This window comes from Pristiophorus japonicus, chromosome 1 (genome assembly GCF_044704955.1).
Source record: "Pristiophorus japonicus isolate sPriJap1 chromosome 1, sPriJap1.hap1, whole genome shotgun sequence".
Lineage (NCBI taxonomy): Eukaryota > Metazoa > Chordata > Chondrichthyes > Pristiophoridae > Pristiophorus > Pristiophorus japonicus.
Window position 1 is genome coordinate 12,341,569 of NC_091977.1, and position 27,017 is coordinate 12,368,585.

General features: G+C 44.9%; 1 protein-coding gene across 1 annotated transcript in view; it reads right to left on the bottom strand.

The window, feature by feature from the left end:
- Positions 1-26,594, bottom strand: part of tesk1b (testis associated actin remodelling kinase 1b) — a 162,892-nt gene extending 136,298 nt beyond the window's left edge. Inside the window, exon 1 of the mRNA XM_070877088.1 lies at positions 26,344-26,594. Within this exon, the coding sequence (XP_070733189.1) occupies positions 26,344-26,562 (219 nt within the window). The 5' untranslated portion in view covers positions 26,563-26,594. The remainder of the gene's footprint in view (positions 1-26,343) is intronic.
- Positions 26,595-27,017: the final 423 nt, after the last annotated feature.

Here is a 27,017-nt window from a genome sequence, read left to right on the forward strand (position 1 = left end):
CTGGGCCCCAAACCCTCATTCACCGCACCTTCACCCACGATGTTCCAGGGCTCAGCGGTCCAGCTCTATTTATAGCCCCGACCTGCGGTGGTGTTCTCACACAGGTCGGGGCGGCCTCGCTTCACCCCACCACTGGGAACAATGCTTTCAGCCACCTATGCTCTCACGCTCTGGAATTCTCCCTCTAAATAAACCCTTCTCCCTCCACCTTTAAGACCCATCTCTTTGGCCAAGCTTTGATCACCCTTCCTTTGAATATGATATCTTCTTTTTTGTCCAGCAGTAACAGAGGAATGACCTGTTTATTGCTTTCAGGGTTTATTGCTTTCGAGGTTTGCCAAATAACTTGTGTCCTTTAGTGGATTTGTAATCAATCTAACCATTTAAAAAAATAGATCTCACTGCTGCCAATGTGCTGACCATCAAGCTAGACATACGATCTTAGAACCTGGGAAATAAATGACACACACACACACACACACACACAAACGTGTGTCAGGCTTTATAACTCCACCCAACCAGTTCATCTGAATACGTCATCAGGTCTTGTTATCTGGTCATTTATCTCATTGCTGTTTGTGGGAGCTTGCTGTGCGCATATTGGCTGCCGTGTTTCCTATATTCTTCGACCGATCGAAAGAATACCACGGTGATTGGAATCAGGGTGTGCTCAATCTATGAGCAGGGTGTGGGAGGGGCGACCCACACAACAGTGACTACACTTCAAAAGTACTTCATTGGTTGTGAAGCGCTTTGAGATGTCCGGAGGTCGCAAAAGGTGGTATAGAAATGCAAGTCTTTCCTTCTTCCTTCCAGTGCTCAAGCAGTGCGGGTCACCCCTTCCACTCTCTGTTCATGGAACAAACACATCCTGTGAGGAGAGCCCCTAATTCCGATCGTCATGGTATTCTTTCGATCAGTCGAAGAACACAGGCATCATGTCCTTTCAGAAGGTGGCTATCCTTCATTCTGTGACCTGTCCTACAGCTTGCTGATGAACTTAGGGAGGCAGCCCTGTGTCATTTGGCCTTCCACAGTGTGTTGAAACCACCCTAGATATGCTAAAGACACTTCACTGGTCCTATTAAAAGGAGAAGCTTTATTTTGCTGAGTCGCCCACATCCTTTCCGTTTCCAAGACCACTTTCTTCCACTTCTGCAACATCGCTGACCTCTGATCCTATCTCTTTTCCCTCCCCCGCTGCCAAAATCTGAATCCCCATCTTTATCATTTCGAGCCTTAACCACTGGAACACCCACTCCCAGTCATGCACCATCCTGATTTGGAAATATATCGGTCATTCCTTCATCATCACAACGTCAAAATCCTGGAACACCCTACCACTTCAGCAATTCAAAAGGTGGCTCACCACCACCTTCTCAAGGGCAACTAGGGATCAGCAATAAATGCTGGCCTTGCCAACGATGCCCACATCCCAAGAATCAATTAAAAAAAAGCCTTGTGTAATCTGGCCTTTCAGTGTGTGGGGAAACTTGTTAAAGACACTTCACTGGTTCCATTGTAGGAGAAGCTGTTTTACTGAGTCACCCACATCCTTTTCGTTACCAAGCCCATTACTTTCTTCCATTTCTATAACATCACTGCCCTCTGCCTCTATCTCTTCCCTTCCTCATTGCCAAAATCTTAACCCCCACCTTCATTACCTTGAGCCTCAAATGTTTGTGTGCGTGTCAGGCTTTATAACTCCTCCCAACCAGTTCACCTGAATACGTCAGATCTCTTAGCCAATCCTTCACTGTCGAACTGTGTCAGCTGTGGCTCAGTGGTCCCACTCTCTTCTCTGAGTCAGAGGTTGTGGGTTTAAGTCCCACTTCAGAGACTTGAGCACAAAATCTAGGCGTACTGAGGGAGTGCTGCACTGTCAGAGGTCTTTCGGATAAGAAGTTAAACCGAGACCCCATCTGCTCTCTCAGGTGAATGTAAAAGATCCCACTGCACTATTTCAAAGAATCACAGGGGAGGTCGCCCTAGTGTCCTGGCCAATATCCTCAATCATAATTATGAAAACAGTCTATGTTCACTATCACAATTCTGTTTGTGGGATTTTGCTGTGCATTAATTATCTGCCACATTTCCTACAACAGTGACTACATTTCAAAAGTTCTTCATTGGGTGTGAAGCACTTTGGGATGTCCTGGGGTCATGAAAGGTGCAAATACAAGCTCTTTCTTTCTTCTTTAACATCCAAAATTCAAATACAAACGTATCGTTACACTCTCCACATTGCCACCTTTATATTATAAAGTGGGATCTTTTGCAGAATGAAATGAGCTCCAATTAAACCGAGACCCAGGCCCCTAATCCTTGAGCGATTACTCCTACCCCTGAATGGCGAGGAGTCACGGACCATCTGCCTCACTACGAGTCACAGCTGAGGCAGGGACCGGTATCGCTTTGAGCTCAGCAACATCCGCAAATGCACTTCACAATATCAAATCGGCAAAATGCTGCCAGAGTTAAAAAATTTAAGTTCCTTTGATAAATTAATCAACAGCCAGCTGAAAAAAGAGCGGGAGGATGTGAAGAACTCTGACTGTATGTTTCAATATTAGAGGACTTCATCCTTCAGTCAGTGCAATTGATCATTAAAAAAAATAAACCTCCCTCTGCACCTCCGCACTCCCTCTTCCCCACCTCGTCCAGCCATTCATTATTACCTCCCACTTCCCCTCCTAACAGTGCCAGCTCTCGCTGGAGGATGGCGGACGGGTTCCGACTGGTGACAGTGTCAGCTCTCACTGGAGGCCGGGTTCCATGGGCCCCGGTGCTGACTGTGCGAGTTCTCACTGGAGATGGGGGACAGGTCCCGGCTGCCCTCCAATGCCTCACCCAAGTGGCCAATCTTCATATGCAAATTTAGACAGGTGACAGCAGACCATATAACTGTGGGGAAGATGTCGTAACAAAGCCAGATCCCAGCCACATCCAGGGCACATGCACACACGCATACGCGCACAAATGCAAATCATCATCATCATAGGCAGTCCCACAAAATCAAGGAAGAAAGTGAGTTCTCAGGTGACTTGCACAGTCCAGTTCGGGAATTACAGTCTCTGTCACAGATGGGACAGACAGTCATTGAGGAAAAGGTGGGTGGGGAGTCTGGTTTGCCGTACGCTCCTTCCGCTGTCTGCGCTTGGTTTCTGCATGCTCTCGGTGACGAGACTCGAGGTGTTCAGCGCCCTCCCAGATGCTCTTCCTCCACTTAGGGCAGTCTTGGGCCAGGGATTCCCAGGTGCCGCCAGTTAGGATGTTGCACTTAATCAAGAAGACTTTGAGGGTGTCCTTGAAACATTTCCTCTGTCCACCTAGGGCTCACAAATTTTCACAAATGCAAATACACACATGCAAACACACACGCATACTCATGCGCATGCGCACACACAAACAAATGCATAAGCATTAAGAGTTGATCAGGAGAGTCTGGATATTAAATAACTATACGTTCAAGGATTTCATTATGGTGTTACGCCCCCGTCAATACAGTGTGATGCTCGGTCTTATGATCAAAAATGTGTTTTAAAGAATGATTTACTATTTTTACAACTGTTCCCGACTGTTTGATCTAAATAGAAAGTACAATGCAAATTTAAACTGTGAGCATAGCGAGAGAACACAAGTCCAAACTGAACATGTCCAAAATGAGAGAAGTGCAAAAATCTTTGACGACAGCAGTTAACACTGAGGCCATCAGAAGATACAACTTGATCAATATTTAGCCAACAATGTAACACAAGCTGAATAAGTAAGTGTCGACGTAGATTGTCCAATGGTGTAAAGGATACAACCACAACTTGCATTTATACAGCGTCTCTAAAGTAATAAAGCATCCTAAGATGCTTCGCAGCAGCGTAATCAGACAGAATTTGATACCGAGCTACATAAAATTAGATTAGGGCAGGTGACCAAAAGCTTGATCAAAGAGTAGGTTTCAAGAACATAAGAAGTAGGAGCAGGAGTAGGCCATTCAACTCTTCAAGGCTGCTCCACCATTCATAAGATCTTGGCTGATCTTCTACCTCAACTCCACTTTTCCACACTATTCCCTTATTCCTTAGTTCCCTTAGTGCCCAAAAATCTATCAATCTCTGTCTTGAATATATTCAATTATTGAGCATTTATAACTCTCTGGGGTAGAAAATTCCTAAGATTCACAAACCTCTGAGTGAAGGAATTTCTCCTCATCTCAGTCCAAAGTGGCCAAGCCCTTATTCTGGGACTGTGACCCCTAGTTCTAGACTCCGCAACCAGGGGAAACATCTTCCCACCATCTACCCTGCCAAATCCCTTAAGAATTTTAAGGAGCATCTTAAAGGAGGAGAGAGGTAGAGAAGCAGATAGGTTTAGAGAGGGAGTTCCAGAGCTTTGGGCCTAGACAGCTGAAGGCAGACACCAATGGCGGAGCAATGCGGAAGACGCCAGAATTGGAGGAGTGAAGAGATAGTTCCTCAACATTGATACCAACTTTTCCCAGCCAGCTTCTTGTCAGGTTCCCTCCCAGACAGTGCCAGGTCCTTGAACCCAACAGAATACGCCACCATCCACAGAGCCAGATTCCTGGAGTGAGCATTCGACCATGGAAAATCTGTCATCCGTCAGTACGCAGTACAATTTTTCCTAAGGGTTCCTCCCACTCCAGAGACTTGGGCAATAATCTATGCTGGCACTCCAATGTAGTACTGAGGGAGTGCTGCAGTGTAGGAGGTATCATGTTTTGGATGAGACACTAAACCGAGGCCCTGTCTGCTCTCTCAGGTGGACGTAACAGATCCCACGTCATTATTAGAAAAAGAAGAGGGGAGTTATCCCCGCTGTCCTGGCCAATATTTATCCTTAAATCAACATCACTAAAACAGATGATCTGGTCATTATCATATTGCTGTTTCTGGGACCCTGCTGTGCGCAAATTGGCTGCTATGTTTCTTACAGCACAACATCGACGACACGTCAAAAGTACTTAATTGGCTCTAAAGTGTTTTATGATGTCCTGTGTTCATGAAAGACGCTATAGAAATGCAAGTTTTTTCTATCTTTTCCACTCTTAGGTTAAACCCATGAGAACTCTGTCCCGGATACAGGTGTGCCTAACTGCAACGTGTTGCGATCCGTACTGGGACAGGAAATTGCGTTGACGATTGTGCAACACTGCAGGAGGCCACTAATGGGAAGGATTGGTGGCAGATGTAGTTCAGTGGAGAAAAATCAGAATAGCGAATAAAAATATACTGTGAGTGGTAAAATTTAAAATGGAGTGGAGGATCAGCATAGAATCACACTGCACAGCAGGAGCCCATTCGTCCCATCATAGAAACATAGAAAATAGGTGCAGGTGTAGGCCATTCGGCCCTTTGAGCCTGCACCGCCATTCAACAAGATCATGGCTGATCACCCACCCCAGCACTTCCCCACCACGCCCCCTCCACACCCTCCGACCCCCCCAGCCGCAAGGACCACATCCAACTCCCTCCCGAACACATCCAATGAACTGGCATCAACAACTCTCCGCGGCAGGGAACCCCACAGGCCAACAACTCCCCGAGTGAAGAGGTCTCTCCCAATCCCAGCCCCAAACAGCCCACCCCCATCCCAAGAGCGTGCCCCCCCCCTCCCCCCCCCCCCACCGGCTCCGGACCTACCCAACACTGGGAACACTCCCCCCGCACCCAACCCGCCCCGTCCCGTCAGAATCCTTCCCAAATGCCGAACACCCCCGGATGTCGAGCCCCCAGCCCCGGCCACCCCGGAGCCACGCCCCCGCGACACCAACCACACCACATCCACCAACCGCCATCTGCGCAGTCAACCCGTCCACCCCACTCTGAACACTCCCCGCACCGAGGCACAGAGCCCTAGGCCCGCCCCTCCAACACACTTCGCACCCCCCCAGACCTCCGCTGCAATGTGGCCCTTCCTGTCCCCCGCCCTGGGTTTCTCCGCCCCCCCCCACTTCCACCACTCTCCCCTCCATCCCCCTCCATCATGCCTGTGCCAGCCCTTTGAAAGAACTATCCAATTCAATAGGGCTTACAGCACAGAAACGGGCCATTCAGCCCAACTGGTATATGCCAGCCTTTAAGCTCCACACGAGCCTTCTCCTACCCTACTTCATCTCACTCCATCAGCATATTTTTCCATTTAGTCCCACTCCTGCTGTTCTTTCCCTATAGCCCTGCAAAAAAAATCCAGTTTCAAGTATAGATCAATTTTCCTTTTAAAGGTTACTATATAATCTGCTTCTATCACCCTTTCAGGTAGTGCATTCCAGAACATGACAACTCGCTGCGCAATGAAGAATTTCTCCTCATCTTCCCTCTGGTTCTTTAGCTAATGATCTTAAATATGTGTCCTCTGGTGACCGACCCTCCCACCAGTGGAAACAGTTTCTCCTTATTTACTGTATCAACACCTCTCAAGGCAGGACCTTGTTGTACTATGAAGTCATTAAAGTTGGTCACACATAAGATGATAAAAAAAAGACAAAAGGAACCAGTGATTTTGTATCTAGACGCACAGCTTACAACAGGAAAGGGATAATGTACAAGACCTTAGTTAGGCCAGAGTTGGTGTAAAGAAGGGGCTTAAGTTGTACAGAGTAGATGTTGGGCTTTAAGAACGTAAACACATAAGAATTAGGAGCAGGTGTAGGCCATTTGGCCCCTTGAGCCTGCTCCGCCATTCAATGAGATCATGGCTGATCTTCTATCTCAACTCCACGTGCCTGCATTATTCCCATATCCCTTGATTCACTTCATATCCAAAAATCTATTGTTTTCTGTCTTGAATATACTCAACGACTGAGCTTCCACAGCGCTCTGGGGTAGAGAATTCCAAAGATTCACAACCCTCTGAGTGAAGAAATTTCTCCTCATCTCTGCCTTAAGTGGCCGACCCCTTATTCGGAGACTGTGACGTATGGTTCTAGCTTCCCCAGTCAGGGAAACATCCTGGCAGCTACCCTGTCAAGCCCTGAAAGAATTTTTTATATTTCACAGAGATTACCTCTCATTCTTCTAAACTCTATAGGCCTAGTCTACTCAATCTCTCTTCATAGGACAATCCCTCCATCACAGGATTCAGTCTGATGATCCTTTGTCCCACTCCCACTATGGCAAGTATATCCTTCCTTAGGTAAAGAGACCAAAACTGAACACAACACTCCAGGTGTGCTCTCACTAGGGCCCTATACAATTTTTCACTGAAAGAAAGAACTTGCATCTATATAAGCATAGGAACGTAGGAAGATAGTAACAGGAGGAGGCAATTCAGCCCCTCAAGCCTGTTCTGTCATTCAATTAGATCATGCCTGATTTGTACCTTATCTCCATCCTCAGGGAGCCTCCAAGTGCTTTGCAGCCAATTAATTTGTTTCTGAAATGTGGTCACTGCCATTTTCGTAATCAAACACAGCAGCTAATTTTTTACAGAACACAGGCCAACAGATACGATTAATGATCAGTGAATCTGTCTTTTTAGTGATGTTGCTTGAGGGATGAATATTGTCCTCTTTTTCAAAACAGTGTCATTGGGCCTTTTATGTCAGGAAGGCAGGGCCTCGGATTAACACCTGACCCAAAAGATGGCACCTCTGAAAGTGCAGTGCTCTCTCCATACTGCACTGGAAATGTCATCCTGGATTTTGAGCTCAAATCCCTGGGGTGGGACTATGAACCCAGGACCTCCTGACTCAGAGGCAAGAGTGCTACCTACTGAGCCACAGCTGACACTGGATCTGAGAGAGTTAACTGGTCTTCTAGATTATGAAGGGTTATGAGAAGATAGATTGCTTCCACTGGTTAGTAAGATGGTAATGAGGGGGTCACAAATTTAAAATAATTACAGAAATAATTAAAGGGAAGGTTGAAACAGAGTCAATAATTATTTTAAAAGGGGATTAGATAATTGCTTGAAGAAAAAGAATATTAAAAGGTGCGGGGAGCGAGCAAGTGAGTGGAATTAGACAAGGACGTTCACATGGAGAAAGAACACAGGCTTGATAGGCCAAGTGGTCTGTTTCTATGCTAGAATATTCTGTGATTCCACAGTGTTTCTGGCAGACACTCTGATGGTTCTGAGAGGTGTGATAAGGTGCTATATAAGAGAGTCTCGAACTTGAGATCATAGTCTCAGGATAAGAGATTGGCCATTTAGCACTGGGATAAGGAGACATTTCTTCAGAGGGTTGTAAATCTTTGGAATTCTCTACATGAGAGGGCTGTGGATGTTTGGACTTGTTCCTCGCTGTACCCTATCCACTCATTTCAAAATCGTAAAAACCTCAATCAAATCTTAGCCCCTTAATCTTCGGTCTGGCTATGTAAGGAGTATTGAGATAATAATGGTTTCAGAAGCTGCAGGCCTGGCCCACAGGGGATGAATTTTAACAGGTTTCCAGCAAGATAACCAATGGTTCTTGGCAGAATAAGAACATGGCGCCTTTCACAACCTCAGGACATCTCTACTACCACGGTGGGATTCAAGAGGACATAACATTACAATCAGAGTCAGGCCATTCAGGAGAGAAGTTAGGAAATGCTTCTTCACGGAAAGGGTGGTAGAAGTGTGGAACTCTCTCCCACAAAAAGCAGAAGATGCTAGCTCAATTAATAATTTTAAATCTGATATTGATAGATTTTTGCTAGCCAAGGGTATTAAGGGATATAATCATAGAATGGTTACAGTACAGAAGAAGGTCATTTGGCCCATCGAGTCCGAGATATGGAGCCAAGGCGGGCGGATGGAGTTAGGATACAGATCGGTCATGATCTCATTAAATGATGGAACAGGCTTGAGGGGCTGAATGGCCTCCTGTTCCTATGTTCCTAGAACATACATTTATACAGCGCCTTTCCCATCCTCAACACGTCCCACAGTTTGTACATCCTGTGCTGTGGTGTACTGCAATGTTCCCTCTAAGCTGGGTTTCTGCATAATAATGGGAGAGGTCCTGCACAGGCCCCTCACCGGCTTCTCCATAGTAAATACCGCGCTTGCGTATTTACGTTAAAGGGACCGTGCACTAAAAGAAACATGCCGTGCAGAACAAAGCACAACTTACAGGGAACACTACAGTAGTGGTTATATTACTGGACTAATAAACCAGAGAACGCAAGTTCAAATCCCACCAGTTTGAGAATTTTTAATTCAGTTGAAACAAAATCTGGAAATAAAAAGCTGGTATCAGTAAAAGTGACCATGAAGCTGGCGGATTTTTGAAGAAACCTAACTTGTTCACTAATGTGAGGGCAGTTCAGAGTCACCCAAGTTGGTGTGTGACTGCAGTCACATATAAGCCCAGACGTGGAAAGGATGGCAGGTTTCCTTCTCTAAAGGACATCAGTGAATCAATTAGACCGGAAATAGGCCTTTGTTGAGCCCATTTTACACCCATAAAACAGGAGCAACGAGATTCAATTTCTACCCCTCTATGTCTCTATCTGACTTGCTGTCTGTGCCCGCGTGCATGACTCGCTGTCTGAGTCGCTATCCTGCCGTCTGTCTCTCTCTACGTGACTCTTTGTCTCCGTCTCGCTCCCTCCAACTATTTACTTATTAATTTTCTTCTATTCTTCTTCTTCCCCACGAGAGTGCTGAATTATTAACGGGCAGCCAATGCTCAGGCACACTTCCACCCCCATTCTCCAAGGACATTCAGAACTTAATGAGCAGGTGGAATGGATTTCCAAGGATAGGATCCGGTTTCAACATCATTCACGTCAAACAGGACAAACAGGAGCAAAACAACCAGCTTCAGAGGACCCATTGAACCCACTGGTTAGCAAACAAACCAGAACGTTCTCCATCCTCTCATCCCAGAGTATCTGACACTCCAACACGACCACCTCCACCTCCATGGTATTAAAGGGAGTGTCACTCCAGGAATTCTAATCAAGGATTCAAAGGGTGTAAACCATCCGTCCATACTGTTAAACCACTCAACCCACCCGGAGGTTAACAGGAGAGCATGTCCTTACAACCTCGAGCCGCAGCACAACTTTGTTGGAGTTAGGCTGTGGCCCATTCCCCAGTCTCCCCCCAAACAACACTCATGGATACCCAATATATCCCTCCCATAAACAACAATAACTTGCATTTAACTAGGACTTTTAACATAGTAAAGCACCCCAAGACACTTCACAGCAATGTTATCAAACAAAATTTGACACCGAGTCACATAAGGAGAAATTAGGACAGATAACCAAAAGCTCGGTCAAAGAGATAGGTTTTAAGGAGAGTTTTAAAGGAGGAGAGTTGTGAAGAGGTTTAACAAGGGAATTCCAGAGCTGAGGGCCGAGGTAGCTGAAGGCACGGCCACCAATGGTGGAGCGACGAAAATCAGGGGGATACGCAAGAGACAAGAATTGGAGGAACGCAGAGATCTCGGAGGGTTGTAGGGCTGAATGAGGTTACAGAGATAGGGAGGGGTGCAGACATGGAAGGATTTGGAAACAAGGATGAGAATTTTAAAATTGAAGCATTGCTGGACCAGGAGCCAATGTAGGTCAGCGAGCACAGGGGTGTGAGTTAGGATACGTTTAGTCTCTGACATGTGCCCAGTGTTCCTCCATCATCCAATAAGAGCAGACAGTTTATAACATGCAGACATGTGCAGAGGGGGAGGGAGTCGATGGTGTAACAATATAAACACATCTACACCTAGTCATCTATCTGCACTGCACTGCCTGAAAGCACATTAGAAGCATATTCAGTAACTTTCAAAAAAGGGAATGGATATATACTTGAAAAAGAAAAATTTGTAGGTTTATGGGAAAGAGCAGGGGGGAGTGGGTCAAATTAGATAGCTAAATGAAAGAGCCGGCACAGGCTTAATGGGCTGAATGGCCTCCTTCTGTCTATACCCTGGTGCAGTGTGTGAAAATCCAGGGTTAATGATGCCTCTTCTCTCTGTGTATACCCTGGTGCAGTGTGTTGCAATGCAGGGTTAATTGTGCCTTCCCTCTCTGTCTATATCCTGGTGCAGTGTGTTATAATCCAGGGTTAATGGTGCCTCTCCTCTCTGTCTATATCCTGGTGCAGTGTGTTATAATCCAGGGTTAATGATACCTCTCCTCTCTGTCTATACCCTGGTGCAGTGTGTTATAATCCAGGGTTAATGATACCTCTCCTCTCTGTCTATATCCTGGTGCAGTGTGTTATAATCCAGAGTTAATGGTGCCTCTCCTCTCTGTCTATACCCTGGTGCAGTGTGTTATAATCCAGGGTTAATGATACCTCTCCTCTCTGTCTATACCCTGGTGCAGTGTGTTATAATCCAGAGTTAATGGTGCCTCTCCTCTCTGTCTATACCCTGGTGCAGTGTGTTATAATCCAGGGTTAATGGTGCCTCTCCTCTCTGTCTATATCCTGGTGCAGTGTGTTATAATCCAGGGTTAATGGTGCCTCCCAGCTCTGTCTATATCCTGGTGCAGTGTGTTGCAATGCAGGGTTAATGATGCCTTCCCTCTCTGTCTATATCCTGGTACAGTGTGTTATAATTTACGGTTTAATAAGGCAAAGATAATTTTTTTAAGAGGTGTACAGCATTCCTTTTCCAGAGAATTCTTGAAATGAACTCGAATGACCCCTGCTCTTATCTCAGACTGTGGGGCAGATTGCAGCGGAGTTAAAAGGGATTACATGGAACTAAAGCACAAGTAAATCACCTTACACAGTCTGCAGTCTGTTGAGTTTTAGTTTAAGCATGGAGTTTAATGACTTGTCTTAAAGGCACAATTAGAATTCCATGACACTGGCTCTAAAAAAACGGTCAATGCCTCCTGGTGGAAGAGTTTAGCTGTGTCAAGAGGTAAGGATCCAGGCTAGACATCGCATTCTCGTCCAACTGTGTGCGCCCTCGATGGTGAAATGGGTGGGTCGGGAGAGCACCAAATCAACAACAACTTGCATTTATATAGCACCTTAAATATCCCAAGGAGTGTTATCAATCAAAATCTGACACCGAGCCACATAAGGAGATATTAGGACATGTTCACAAAACTTTGGTGGAAAAGGTAGGTTCTTCAAAGGAGGTGAGAGGTAGAGAGCCGGAGAGGGTTAGGGAGGGAATTCCAGAACTTAGGGCCTTGGCAGCTGAAAGCACGGCCGCCAATGGTGGATTGATTAAAGTTGTGGATGCGCAATAGGCCAGAATTAGAGGAGCGCAGAGATCTAGGAGGGATGTAGGGCTGAAGGAGGTTACAGAGATAGGGAGTGGCGAAGCTATGGAAGGATTTGAAAACGAGGATGAGAATTTTTAGTTCGAATGGTTGCTGGATTGGATGCCAATGTAGGTCAGCGAGCACAGGGGTGATGGGTGAATGGGGCTTGATGTGAGTTAGGACACGGGCAACAAAGATTTGGCCAGGAGGCGTGAGCCCCACAACATGCTCCCTTTAAAATCCCCTTTCAATTCTAATTTTTCTCAGGGCCATCTGATTAAACAGTGTAAGATTGTGCTGTCATAGGGCGCTCAAATATAACAAGATCTTTCACCTCATGAGTTAAAGTTAGATTGAGAGGTAAAAAAGTTCTCAGTCCAGCACAACGTCCTGAGGTTGTGAAAGGCGCTATATAAATGCAAATTCTTTTAAGTTCTTTCTTACGGTAAAAGGTGCCCCGACACAGATTTTTGTCACAGGTTTGTTGATGAACAAAGAGAATCACTCTTTATGGAAAAATAGTGTGTTATCTCGGTAACTCAAATTTTTAAAAAAACGGTTCTAAACAAAATAAAATACATATTTTGTGATGGTATGGCTATATTTACGCACCAAAGTTATGATCTGAGCCCATTACTACTTTCACTGAAGTTTTCAATGAAAGGCCTCAGCCTCTCCCAAAAGCCTGGGTCTCGACTGAGTAATTTTCACACATTGCAGTCGGAGAGAGTGCTCAGCCACATGCGCTCGCATTCGGAGCATGTGCAAAAATTTCCAGCATGCAATCTGTGCCGTCGCTTTATCCTGTGAGGATTTGAGATTTTTCTCCCCAATAGACTTCAAAACAAAACGGGCTGTGAATTCAGGCAAGTGATAGCATTTATATAATTTTATTATTAATTTATCCGTGTTCAGATGATGAATATAAAATGTTTAGGTACAAGATGGTGACAGAGTTGGGCCTTCAGAAAACTTGCCTCCTAATGGCCAAGCTCCGCAACTACATTGTGACAGTTGACACAAGAAAATGGTGTAGGAAATGTTGACAGTGATTTACAAAGGGAAAGGTTGTCAGAAAGGTGTGACCAGAAATCATGACAACAGGAAATCGGGTTTGTGAACAGGAAGTGCACCACCATGCACAATTTTCTTTTTAATATATAGATTGTGCAATCTCTGTTATGAACAGCTCACAGACAGACAACACCTGTGATCTGCAGTACCTGAGGTTTCTTTATTGACAGTTATAAAAGAAAACAAAGATTGTTTATCAAAGAATAGATTATTTTTTACAATTCGAGCTCTGGAACATTCAGTTTATAAATCTGTCTCCTCTGAACCATTTTTGAGAAATGGAAAAGGATCTTTCAAATAAAAAGTTCGAAAAAAGATGCATTTCTGTAGCGCCTTTCACAACCATTGGACGTCCCAAAGCACTTTACAACCAATGAAGTACTTTCAGAAGTGTAGTCGCTGTTGTAATGTAAAAAGTGCGGCAGACAATTTGCATACAGCAAGCTCCCACAAACAGCACTGTGGTAATAACCAGATAATCTGTTTTAGTGAGGTGGATTGAGGGATATATTGTCCCTGGAGTGGGACTTGAGCCCACAACATTCTGACTCAGAGGCAAGGGTACTACTCACTGAACCACTGTGGACACCAATGGTGCATACCATGGACCCATGAGTGTTGATGATGGAAATTCATGCAATTCATTCAGCAATAATTGAACAGTGCACTGAAGGATACGTTTTCAACTATTATACTCCAGGAGCATGTTGCAAGTGCACAACTGCAAATCGCACACCCCAGCATCTGTTTATCCATCCATTAATTTTATTGGAAAGATAGGAACAGGAGGAGGCCATTCAGCCCCTCAAGCCTGATCTGCTATTCAATTACATTATGGCTGATCTGTATCTTAACTATTTATTCATCTGTAACTCAGCCATGTGCTGTACCTTGAATACTGGAAACTGCTTCAGGTATATACTGAGTACTGGACACAGCCTCAGGTATATACTGAGTACTGGACACCAACTCAGGTATATACTGAGTACTGGACACTGCCTCAGGTATATACTGAGTACCGGACACTGCCTCAGGTATATACTGAGTAGCGGACACTGCCTCAGGTATATACTGAATACTGGACACTACCTCAGGTATATACTGAGTACTGGACACTGCCTCAGGTATATACTGAATACTGGACACTGCCTCAGGTATATACTGAGTACTGGACACTGCCTCAGGTATATACTGAATACTGGACACTACCTCAGGTATATACTGAATACTGGACACTACCTCAGGTATATACTGAGTACTGGACACTGCCTCAGGTATATACTGAGTACTGGACACTGCCTCAGGTATATACTGAATATCGGACACTACCTCAGGTATATACTGAGTACCGGACACTGCCTCAGGTATATACTGAGTAGTGGACACTGCCTCAGGTATATACTGAATACTGGACACTACCTCAGGTATATACTGAGTAGCGGACACTGCCTCAGGTATATACTGAGTAGCGGACACTGCCTCAGGTATATACTGAGTACCGGACACTGCCTCAGGTATATACTGAGTAGCGGACACTGCCTCAGGTATATACTGAATACTGGACACTACCTCAGGTATATACTGAGTAGCGGACACTGCCTCAGGTATATACTGAGTAGCGGACACTGCCTCAGGTATATACTGAGTAGCGGACACTGCCTCAGGTACATACTGAATACTGGACACTGCCTCAGGTATATACTGAATACTGGACACTGCCTCAGGTATATACTGAATACTGGACACTGCCTCAGGTATATACTGAGTACTGTACACTGCCTCAGGTATATACTGAATACTGGACACTGCCTTAGGTATATACTGAGTACTGGACACTGCCTCAGGTATATACTGAGTACTGGACACTACCTCAGGTATATACTGAGTAGCGGACACTACCTCAGATATATACTGAGTACTGGACACTGCCTCAGGTATATACTGAGTACTGGACACTGCCTCAGGTATAAACTTAATACTGGACACTGCCTCAGGTATATACTGAGTACTGGACACTGCCTCAGGTATATACTGAGTACTGGACACTGCCTCAGGTATATACTGAGTACTGGACACTGCCTCAGGTAAATACTGAATACTGGACACTGCCTCAGGTATATACTGAATACTGGACACTACCTCAGGTATATACTGAGTACTGGACACTGCTTCAGGTATATACTGAATACTGAACACTGCCTCAGGTATATAGAAACATAGAAACTAGGTGCAGGAGTAGGCCATTTGGCCCTTCGAGCCTGCACCACCATTCAATAAGATCATGGCTGATCATTAACCTCAGTACCCTTTTCCTGCTTTCTCTCCGTACCCCTTGATCCCTTTATCCATAAGGCCCATAATCTAACTCCCTCTTGAATATATCTAATGAACTGGCATCAACAACTCTCTGCGGTAGGGAATTCCACAGGTTAACAACTCTCTGAGTGAAGAAGTTTCTCCTCATCTCAGTCCTAAATGGCTTGCCCCCTATCCTGAGACTATGTCCTCTGGTTCTGGACTTCCCAACATCGGGAACATTCTTCCTGCATCTAACCTGTCCATTCCCGTCAGAAGTTTATCTGTTTCTATGAGATCCCCTCTCATCCTTCTAAACTCCAGTGAATACAGGCCCAGTTGATCCAGTCTCTCCTTATATGTCAGTCTTGCCATCCCGGGAATCAGTCTGGTGAACCTTCGCTGCACTCCCTCAATAGCAAGAATGTCCTTCATCAGATTAGGAGACCAAAACTGAACACAATGTTCCAGGTGCGGTCTCACTAAGGCCCTGTACAACTGCAGTAAGACCTCCCTGCTCCTATACTCAAATCCCCTAGCTATGAAGGCCAACAAACCATTTGCCTTCTTCACCGCTGTTGTACCTGCATGCCAACTTTCAATGACTGATGTACCATGACACCAAGGTCTCGTTGCACCTCCCCTTTTCCTAGTCTGCCGCCATTCAGATAATATTCTGCCCTCGTGTTTTTGCCACCAAAGTGGATAACCTCACATTTATCCACATTATACTGCATCTGCCACTCACCTAACCTGTCCAAGTCACCCTACAGCCTTTTAGCGTCCTCCTCAGAGCTCACACCGCCACCCAGTTTAGTGTCATCTGCAAACTTGGAGATATTACACTCAATTCCCTCATCCAAATCATTAATGTATATTGTAAATAGCTGGGGTCCCAGTACTGAGCCCTACGGCACCCCACTAGTCACTGCCTGCCATTCTGAAAAGGACCCGTTTATCACGACTCTCTGCTTCCTGTCTGCCAACCAGTTCCCTATCCATGTCAGTACATTCCACCCAATACCATGTGCTTTAATTTTCCACACCAATCTCCTGTATTGGACCTTGTCAAAAGCCTTTTGAAAGTCCAAATACACCACATTCACTGGTTCTCCTTGTCCATTCTACCAGTTACATCCTCAAAAAATTCTAGAAGATTTGTCAAGCAGGATTTCCCTTTCATAAATCCATGCTGACTTGGACCGATCCTGTCACTGCTTTTCAAATGTGCTGCTATTTCATCTTTAATAATTGATTCCAACATTTACCCTACTGATGTCAAGCTAACCGGTCTATAATTATCCGCCTTCTCTCTCCCTCCCTTCTTAAAAAGTGGTGTTACATTAGCTACCCTTCAGTCCATAGGAACCGATCAAGAGTCGATAGACTGTTGGAAAATGATCACCAATGCATCCACTATTTCTAGGGATACTTCCTTAAGTACTCTGGGATGCAGACTATCAGGCCCAGGGGATTTATCGGCCTTCAATCCCATCAATTTCCCGAACACAATTTCCCACCTAATAAGGATTTTCTTCAGTTCCTCCTTCTCACTAGACCCTCAGTCCCTTAGTATTTCCGGAAGGTTATTTGTGTCTTCCTTCGTGAAGCCAGAACCAAAGTATTTGTTTAACTGGTGTGCCATTTCTTTGTTCCCCATTATAAATTCACCTGAATCTGACTGCAAGGGACCTACGTTTGTCGTCACCAATCTTTTTCTCTTCACATATCCATAGAAACTTTTGCAGTCAGTTTTTATGTTCCCAGCAAACTTCCTCTCATACTCAATTTTCCCCCTCCTAATTAAACCCTTTGTCCTCCTCTGTTGTATTACAAAATTCTCCCAGTCCTCAGGTTTGCTGCTTTTTCTGGCCAATTTATATGCCTCTTCCTTGGATTTAACACTATCCTTAATTTCCCTTGTTAGCCACAGTTGAGCCACCTTCCCCGTTTTATTTTTACTCCAGACAGGGATATACAATTGTTGGAAGTTCATCCACGTGATCTTTAAATGTTTGCCATTGCCTATCCACCGTCAACCCTTTATGTATCACTCACCAGTCTATTCTAGCTAATTCACGTCTCATACCATCGAAGTTACCTTTCCTTAAGTTCAGAACCCTAGTCTCTGAATTAACCGTGTCACTCTCCATCTTATTAAAGAATTCTACCATGTTATGGTCACTCTTCCCCAAGGGACCTCGCACAACAAGATTGCTAATTAGTCCTAATTATATTGAATACTGGACACTGCCTCAGTTATATACTGGTCTGCACCTGGGCAGGACCGGAACCAATATCCAAGGGGGAGTGTTTGCTAGTGCTGTGGGGAGGAGTTAAACTAATATGGCAGGGGGATAGGAACCTATGCAGGGAGACATAGGGAAAGAAAAATGAGGCAGAAGCAAAATATAGGAAGGAGAATAATAAAAGTGCAGGGCAGAGAAACCCAAGGCAAAAAACAAAAAGGGCCACATTACAGCAAAATTCTAAAGGGGCAAAGTGTGTTAAAAAAACAAGCCTGAAGGCTCTGTGCCTCAATGCGAGGAGTATTTGGAATAAGGTGGATGAATTAACGACGCAGATAGCTGTTAACGGATACGATGTGATTGGCATCACGGAGACATGGCTCCAGGGGGACCAAGGCTGGGAACTCAACATCCAAGGGTATTCAACATTTAGGAAGGATAGACAGAAAGGAAAAGGAGGCGGGGTGGCGTTGCTGGTGAAAGATGAAATGAATGCAATTGTAAGGAAGAACATTAGCCTGGATGATGTGGAATCTGTATGGTTGGAGCTGCGGAATTCCAAAGGGCAGAAAACGCTGGTGGGAGTTGTGTACAGACCACCAAATAGTAGTAGTGGGGTTGAGGACAGCATCAAACAAGAAATAAGGGATGTGTGCAATAAAGGTACAGCAGTAATCATGGGCGACTTTAATCTAAACATTGATTGGGCTAACCTAACTGGTAGCAATGTGGTGGAGGAGGATTTCCTGGAGTGTATTAGGGATGGTTTTCTAGACCAATATGTCGAGGAACCAGCCAGGGAGCTGGCCATCCTAGACTGGGTATTGTGTAATGAGAAGGGACTAATTAGCAATCTTGTTTTGCGAGGCCCCTTGGGGAAAAGTGACCATAATTTGGTAGAATTCCTTATTAAGATGGTTAATTCAAAAACTAGGGTCCTGAACTTGAGGAAAGGTAACTTCGACGGTATGAGGCGTGAATTGGCTAGGATAGACTGGCAAAGGATACTAAAAGGGTTGACGGTGGATAAGCAATGGCAAACATTTAAAGATCACATGGATGAACTTCAGCAAATGTACATCCCTGTCTGAAGTCAAAATAAAACTGGGAAGGTGGCTCAACCATGGCTAACAAAGGAAATTAAGGATAGTGTTAAAGCCAAGGAAGAGGCATATAAATTGGCTAGAAAAAGCAACAAACCTGAGGATTGGGAGAAATTTAGAATTTAACAGAGGAGGACTAAGGGTTTAATTAAGAGGGGAAAAATAGAGTACGAGAGGAAGCTTGCAGGGAATATAAAAACTGACTGCAAAAGCTTCTATAAATATGTGAAGAGAAAAAGATTAGTAAAGACAAATGCAGTTGGATTCAGGTGAATTTATAATGGGGAACAAAGAAATGGCAGACCAATTGAACAAATACTTTGGTTCTGTCTTCACGAAGGAAGATACAAATAACCTTCCGAAGATACTAAGGGACAGTGGGTCTAGTGAGAAAGAGGAACTGAAGGATATCCTTATTAGGCGGGAAATTGTGTTCGGGAAATTGATGGGATTGAAGGCCGATAAATCCCCGGGGCCTGATAGTCTGCATCCCAGAGTGCTCAAGGAAGTGGCCCTAGAAATAGTGGATGCATTGGTGATCATTTTCCAACAGTTTATCGATTCTGGATCAGTTCCCATGGACTGGAGGGTAGCTAATGTAACAGCACTTTTTATAAAAGGAGGGAGAAAGAAAACAGGTAATTATAGACCGGTTAGCTTGACATCTGTAGTGGGGAAAATGTTGGAATCGATCATGAAAGACGAAATAGCAGCCATTTGGAAAGCGGTGACAGGATTGGATCAAGTCAGCATGGATTTATGAAAGGGAAATCCTGCTCGACGAATCTTCTGGAATTTTTTGAGGATGTAACTAGCAGAGCGGACAAGGATGAACAAGTGGATGTGGTGTATTTGGCTTTTGACAAGGTCCCGCACAAGAGACTGTTGTGCAAAATCAAAGCACATGGTATTGGGGATAATATACTGACGTGGATAGGGAACTGGTTGGCATACAGGAAGCAGAGAGTCAGGATAAACGGGTCCTTCTCAGAATGGCAGGCAGTGACTAGTGGAGTGCCGCAGGGTTCAGTGCTGGGACCCCAGCTCTTTACAATATACATTAACGATTTGGATGAAGCAATAATGTGTAATATCTCCAAGTTTGCAGATGACACTAAACTGGGTGGTGGTGTGAGTTGTGAGGAGGACACTAAGAGGCTGCAGGGTGACTTGGACAGGTTAGGTGAGTGGGCAAATGCATGGCAGATGCAGTATAATGTGGATAAATGTGAGGTTATCCATTTTGGGGGCAAAAACACGAAGGCAGAATATTATCTGAATGGCGGCAGACTAGGAAAAGGGGAGGTGCAGCGAGACCTGGATGTCATGGTTCATCAGTCATTAAAAGTTGGCATGCGGTACAGCAGGCGGTGAAGGCGGAAAATGGTATGATGGCCTTCATAGCAGGGGGATTTGAGTATAGGAGCAGGGAAGTCTTGCTGCAGTTGTATAGGGCCTTGGTGAGGCCCCAACTGGAATATTGTGTTCAGTTTTGGTCTCCTAATCTGAGGAAGGACGTTCTGGCTATTGAGGGAGTGCAGCGAAGGTTCACCAGACCGATTCCAGGGATGGCTGGACTGACATATGAGGAGAGACTGGATCAACTGGGCCTTTAATCACAGGAGTTTCGAAGAATGAGAGGGGATCTCATAGAAACGTATAAGATTCTGATTGGACTGGACAGGCTAGATGCGGGAAGTATGTTCCCTATGTTGGGGAAGTCCAGAACCAGGGGACACAGTCTTAGGATAAGGGGCAGGCCGTTTAGGACTGAGATGAGGAGAAACTTCTTCACTCAGAGAGTTGTTAACCTGTGGAATTCCCTGCTGCAGAGAGTTGTTGATGCCAGTTCATTGGATATATTCAAGAAGGAGTTAGATATGGCCCTTACGGTTAAGGGGATCGAGGGGTATGGAGAGAAAGCAGGAAAGGGGTACTGAAGGAATGATCAGCCATGATCTTATTGAATAGTGGTGCAGGCTCGAAGTTCCGAATGGCCTACTCCTGCACCTATTTTCTATGTTTCTATGTTTCATCGGTCACTGAAAGTGGGCACGCAGGTACAGCAGATGGTAAAGAAGGCAAATGGTATGTTGGCCTTCATAGCTAGGGGATTTGAATATAGAAGCAGAGAGGTCTTACTGCAGTTGTACAGGGCCTTAGTGAGGCCTCACCTGGAATATTGTGTTCCGTTTTGGTCTCCTAGTCTGAGGAAGGATGTTCTTGCTATTGAGGGAGTGCAGCGAAGGTTCACCAGACTGATTCCAGGGATGGACTGTTATATGAGGAGAGACTGGATCAACTGGGCCTTTATTCACTGGAGTTTAGAAGAATGAGAGGTGATCTCATTGAAACATATAAGATTCTGACTGGACTGGACAGGCTCGATGCGGGAAGTATGTTCCTGATGTTGGAGAAATCCGGAACCAGGGGACACAGTCTAAGGATAAGGGATAGGCCATTTAGGACTGAGATGTGGAGATACTTCTTCACTCAGAGAGTTGTTAACCTGTGGAATTCCCTGCCGCAGAGAGTTGTTGGTGCCCATTCACTGGATATATTCAAGAGGGAGTTAGATATGGCTCTTACGTTTAAGGGGATCAAGGGGTATGGAGAGAAAGCAGGAAAGGGGTACTGAAGGAATGATCAGCCATGATCTTATTGAATGGTGGTGCAGGCTCGAAGGGCCGAATGGCCTACTCGTGCACCTACTTTTCTATGTTTCTACTGAGTACTGGACACTACCTCAGATATATACTGAATAATGGACACTGCCTCAGGTATATACTGAGTACTGGACACTGCCTCAGGTGTATACTGAATACTGGACACTGCCTCAGTTATATATTGTACCGTGAATACTGGACATTACCTCAGGTATTACACAGATCCTCAAGTATTAGACAGCGCATCACCATTTAAAACATGGGAACATTTGGCCCAACCAGTACATGTTGGTGTTTACCCTCCAATCGAGCAAGTAGTCCTAATCACATTTACCTACCCTGTTCCCATATTCCCTTCATTTGCTTTTCACCTCTCCAATCGAATGTTGAATGTTGACACAGTTTCTGCTTAAACAACAAACCCTGGAAGTGAATTCCACAACTTAAACATTCTGTGAAGTAGTTTCTCCTGCCCTCGGTACTAAATCTCTTGCATTTAATGTTGTATCTATGGCCCTTCGTTCTTGACCCCTCAACTACTGGAAACAGTCTGCTATCTACCCTATCCCATAATTTTATAATTATAAATGCTTCAATCAGAATCTCCCCATAATCTGCATTATTCTAGAAATACAGCAACAGTAGTAGGCTACTCAGCTCCTTGAGTGCGTACGATTAGATCATGGTTGATCTGTACCTCAACTTCATTTACCCACCTCTTATCTACATTGCTCACCAAAAATCCATCGATCTCAGTCTTGAACATTTCAATTGACCCCCAGTTCTGGATTTCCCCACCAGAGGAAAGCTTCTCTGTATATAGCCTATCATTTTAATCACCTCAATTAAATCAACCATCAACGTTCTAAACTCAAGCCAAGTTTATGCATCCTGTCCTGATAACACTTTCAGCCCCATTATCATTCTGTTGAATCTGCGCTGCACCCCCTCTGAGGCTAATATATCCTTCCTGAGGTGTGGTGCACAGAACTGAATGCAATGCTCCAGATGGGGTCTGATAAAGCTCTGTACAACTGAAGCATCACTTCCTCACTTTTGTATTCCAACACTCTTGAGATAAAGGCCAACATGCCATTAACCTTTTGATTACTCTTTGTACAAAAGCAAAATACTGCGGATGCTGGAATCTGAAATAAAAACAGAAAATGCTGGAAATCTCAGCAGGTCAAGCAGCATCTGTGGAGAGAAACAGAGCTAACGTTTTAGGTCTGTGACCCTTCGTCAGAACTCTTTGTAGCTGTGCACAAGCTTTTAGTGATTTGTATACCTGGAAACCCAAATCTATTCCTCTTCCACAGTAAATGCTTTAAAGTCTTTCTTCATTATTTGTATTTCTTCATACCAAGTAGTATCCTAGAATTCCCTGCTTAAACTCTCCTCCTGCTTTAAGATGTTCCTTAAATCCTATTTCTTTGACCAAGCTTCTGGTTATCTGTCCTAATATCTCCTTATGTGGCTCGGTGTCAATTTTTGTTTGATAATTACTCCTGTGAAACGTCTTGGGACGGTTTACTACATTAAAACCACGATATAAATGCAAGTTGTAGTGAATCACTGTTGAACCCTTCCCAAATATCCTTCCTGTATTGAGGAGTCCAGTGCTATACACAGTACGCTAAATAAAGTCTTAGGGCTGGATTTTCAGTTGGAGGCTTTTTCAGGCGATAATGGTGGCGGGATGGTAAATTTTGCTTCGGGAAATGGTTTGCTATAAAATGCAGCTACAAAATTCAGCAGCGGGACCCGGAATATGGAGCGGAGCTCTAAGGGATGCGTTTAACACCTCTCTTAGGGCGCTAGGCTGGCTGAGTAACTGAAACTCAGTTTCAGTTGGTCCCTTAGAAGATGAGAAGGGGGATTTAATAATGGGAAATGTGGAAATGGCTGAGACCTTAAACAATTATTTTGCTTCGGTCTTCACAGTGGAAGACACAAAAACCATGCCAAAAATTGCTGGTCACGGGAATGTGGGAAGGGAGGACCTTGAGATAATCACTATCACTAGGAGGGTGTGCTGGACAGGCTAATGGGACTCAAGGTAGACAAGTCCCCTGGTCCTGATGAAATGCATCCCAGGGTATTAAAAGAGATGGCGGAAGTTATAGCAGATGCATTCGTTATAATCTACCAAAATTCTCTGGACTCTGGGGATGTACCAGCGGATTGGAAAGCAGCTAATGTAATGCCTCTGTTTAAAAAATGGGGCAGACAAAAGGCAGGTAACTATAGGCCGGTTAGTTTAACATCTGTAGTGGGGAAAATGCTTGAAACTATCATTAAGGAAGAAATAGCGGGACATCTAGATAGAAATAGTGCAATCAAGCAGACGCAGCATGGATTCATGAAGGGGAAATCATGTTTAACTAATTTACTGGAATTCTTTGAGGATATAACAAGCATGGTGGATAGAGGTGTACCGATGGATGTGGTGTATTTAGATTTCCAAAAGGCATTCGATAAGGTGCCACACAAAAGGTTACTGCAGAAGATAAAGGTACGTGGAGTCAGAGGAAATGTATTAGCATGGATAGTGAATCGGCTGGCTAACAGAAAGCAGAGAGTCGGGATAAATGGGTCCTTTTTGGGTTGGAAATCGGTGGTTAGTGGTGTGCCACAGGGATTGGTGCTGGGACCACAACTGTTTACAATATACATAGATGACCTGGAAGAGGGGACAGAGTGTAGTGTAACAAAATTTGTAGATGACACAAAGATTAGTGGGAAAGCGGGTTGTGTAGAGGACACAGAGAGGCTGCAAAGAGATTTAGATAGGTTAAGCGAATGGGCTAAGGTTTGGCAGATGGAATGTGAGGTCATCCACCTTGGAAAAAAAAACAGTAAAAGGGAATATTATTTAAATGGGGAGAAATTACAACATGCTGCGGGGCAGAGGGACCTGGGGGTCCTTGTGCATGAATCCCAAAAAGTTAGTTTGCAGGTGCAGCAGGTAATCAGGATGGCGAATGGAATGTTGGCCTTCATTGCAAGAGGGATGGAGTACAAAAGCAGGGAGGTCCTGCTGCAACTGTACAGGCTATTGGTGAGGCCGCACCTGGAGTACTGCGTGCAGTTTTGGTCACCTGACTTAAGGAAGGATATACTAGCAGAGACGATTCACTAGGCTGATTCCGGAGATGAGGTGGTTACCTTATGATGATAGATTGAGTAGACTGGGTCTTTACTTGGAGTTCAGAAGGATGAGGGGTGATCTTATAGAAACATTTAAAATAATGAAAGGGATAGACAAGATAGAGGCAAAGAGGTTGTTTCCACTGGTCGGGGAGACTAGAACTAGGGGGCACAGCCTCAAAATATGGGGAGCCAATTTAAAATCGAGTTGAGAAGGAATTTCTTCTCCCAGAGGGTTGTGAATCTGTGGAATTCTCTGCCCAAGGAAGCAGTTGAGGCTAGCTCATTGAATGTATTCAAGTCACAGATAGATAGATTTTTAACCAATAAGGGAATTAAGGGTTATGGGGAGCGGGCGGGTAAGTGGAGCTGAGTCCACGGCCAGATCAGCCGTGATCTTGTTGAATGGCGGAGCAGGCTCGAGGGGCTAGATGGCCTACTCCTGTTCCTAATTCTTATGTTCTTATGTAAATCCGTTGCTAAAGAGCCGGCCTCGGAGCACCCTAAGAGAGGCTTCCCTGGAGAAAAATAAACCAAGAAAAGCACAAAAAACATTCCCAATAACTTGCTCACCCCATATAAAGATAAATTAAAAAAACAAAAAAAACAATCACTCTTACCTCATTCTTTCCCTCACCGCCGCCAGAACAGCTCGGACCGCCCACTTTCCTAGACGGTCCCATTACGCCGCGCTACGGGGTCAGCGCGAAACAAAAATTATAGCGCTGTCGAAACCGGGGACGTTGCATATCGGCTCGACGCTCCCGAGCACCCTTGCAAAACTGGCAGCAAATTTCCCGACGGTGCACTGGAAGCTGGCTGCCAGGCTGAAAATCATTTGCATACCCGTTATCGCCCCTCTGGGGTGCCAAGAGAAGCACAAGCCTAACAGAAATCTAGCCCATGAGGTTTTATATTAGCTCATCATTACCTCTTGTCTTTTACCTTTCTTCTTGTGATTTAAAACCTAGAATCTTACTTGTTTTTTTGAACAGTTTGTTCTGCCTGAGATACTGCCTTCAATGTGCTGTGAACCACTAACTCCCTCTACTCTTTCACAGCACCGAGACTACTTCTATTCAGGGTATAATTACTAATGTTATCACCTCACACTTACTATCATTTAATTCCATCGGGCACTTTTTAGCCCATTCCCCCATTTTATCAATATCTGTTTTCAGCTTACTTTAATCTTCTGAAGAACCAACTATACCTCCAATTATGCTATCTTCAAATTCCCAACACCACTCCCTACATCCAAATCACTGAGAGACACAATAGTAGAGACCACCTCAAGTAACAGAGAGCTCCTCGGGTACAGAAAGAAACCTCAGGTATAGGCAGAAACTCAGATATAGACAGAACCTCAGGTACAGACACCCTCAGGTGTAGACAGACTCTCAGGTGTAGAATGAACCTCAGGTACAGGTGGACCCTCAGGTACAGACACAACCCTAAGGTACAGATGGAAGCTCAGGTACAGACAGAGCCCTCAGGTCTAGACAGAACCTCAGGTCTAGACAGAACCTCAGGTGTAGATCAGGGATCAGTCATTGCCTCATGTACTCTGCTGTGCCTCTACCCCAACGCCAAGTCTCCAGTAACATGAGTTGCAGTCACATACACCTACCTTGAATACCTCCGAGAAGAATCCCGACCCGATTTTCTCACAGTGGAAGTCGTCGATCCTGGCCAAGGTGGAGACGGCGCTGCGCAGGGCTCTGTACGAAGAGGGTCGGAGACGGCTGCACCCAGGCATCCAACCTGGCACAGGGGCAGAGTACGGTCCAGGGTCGGGTATCAGGACATCGCTGGATAGGTCCAATCTGAGCGTCGACTCCCTCGCCATCTCTCTCGAAGATGAACCCCACCCACCCCCACCCCGCCGAAATCTGATTCACATCTTTCCCGGATCAGGAGCCTCTTGCTGATAGGGTGCTGGGAGGCAGGGTGAAGGTTTCAGGGATTTAGAGGGAGGGCTTCGCACCACCAAACTCTTTTGTTGTGTCCTCTGTGGACGATCTCATATACCAGCAAACCGATTACTAAATGAGGAACGATCAGCAGTAATTGATAACCCAGGACTGGCCTGGATAAGAGTTTGCAAATCAATCAATAATCCAGTAATATTCAATCAATTATCCGACAACGATTAATTAATGATCCATCACTCAGATAATAATCCAGCACCGCTCAATCGATAACCTGGTTCCAATCAATTGATAATCCAGCAATGATAAATCGATGAAACGACAATCAATGATCCATCAGTCAATAATCAAGCACCGATCAATCGATAATCAG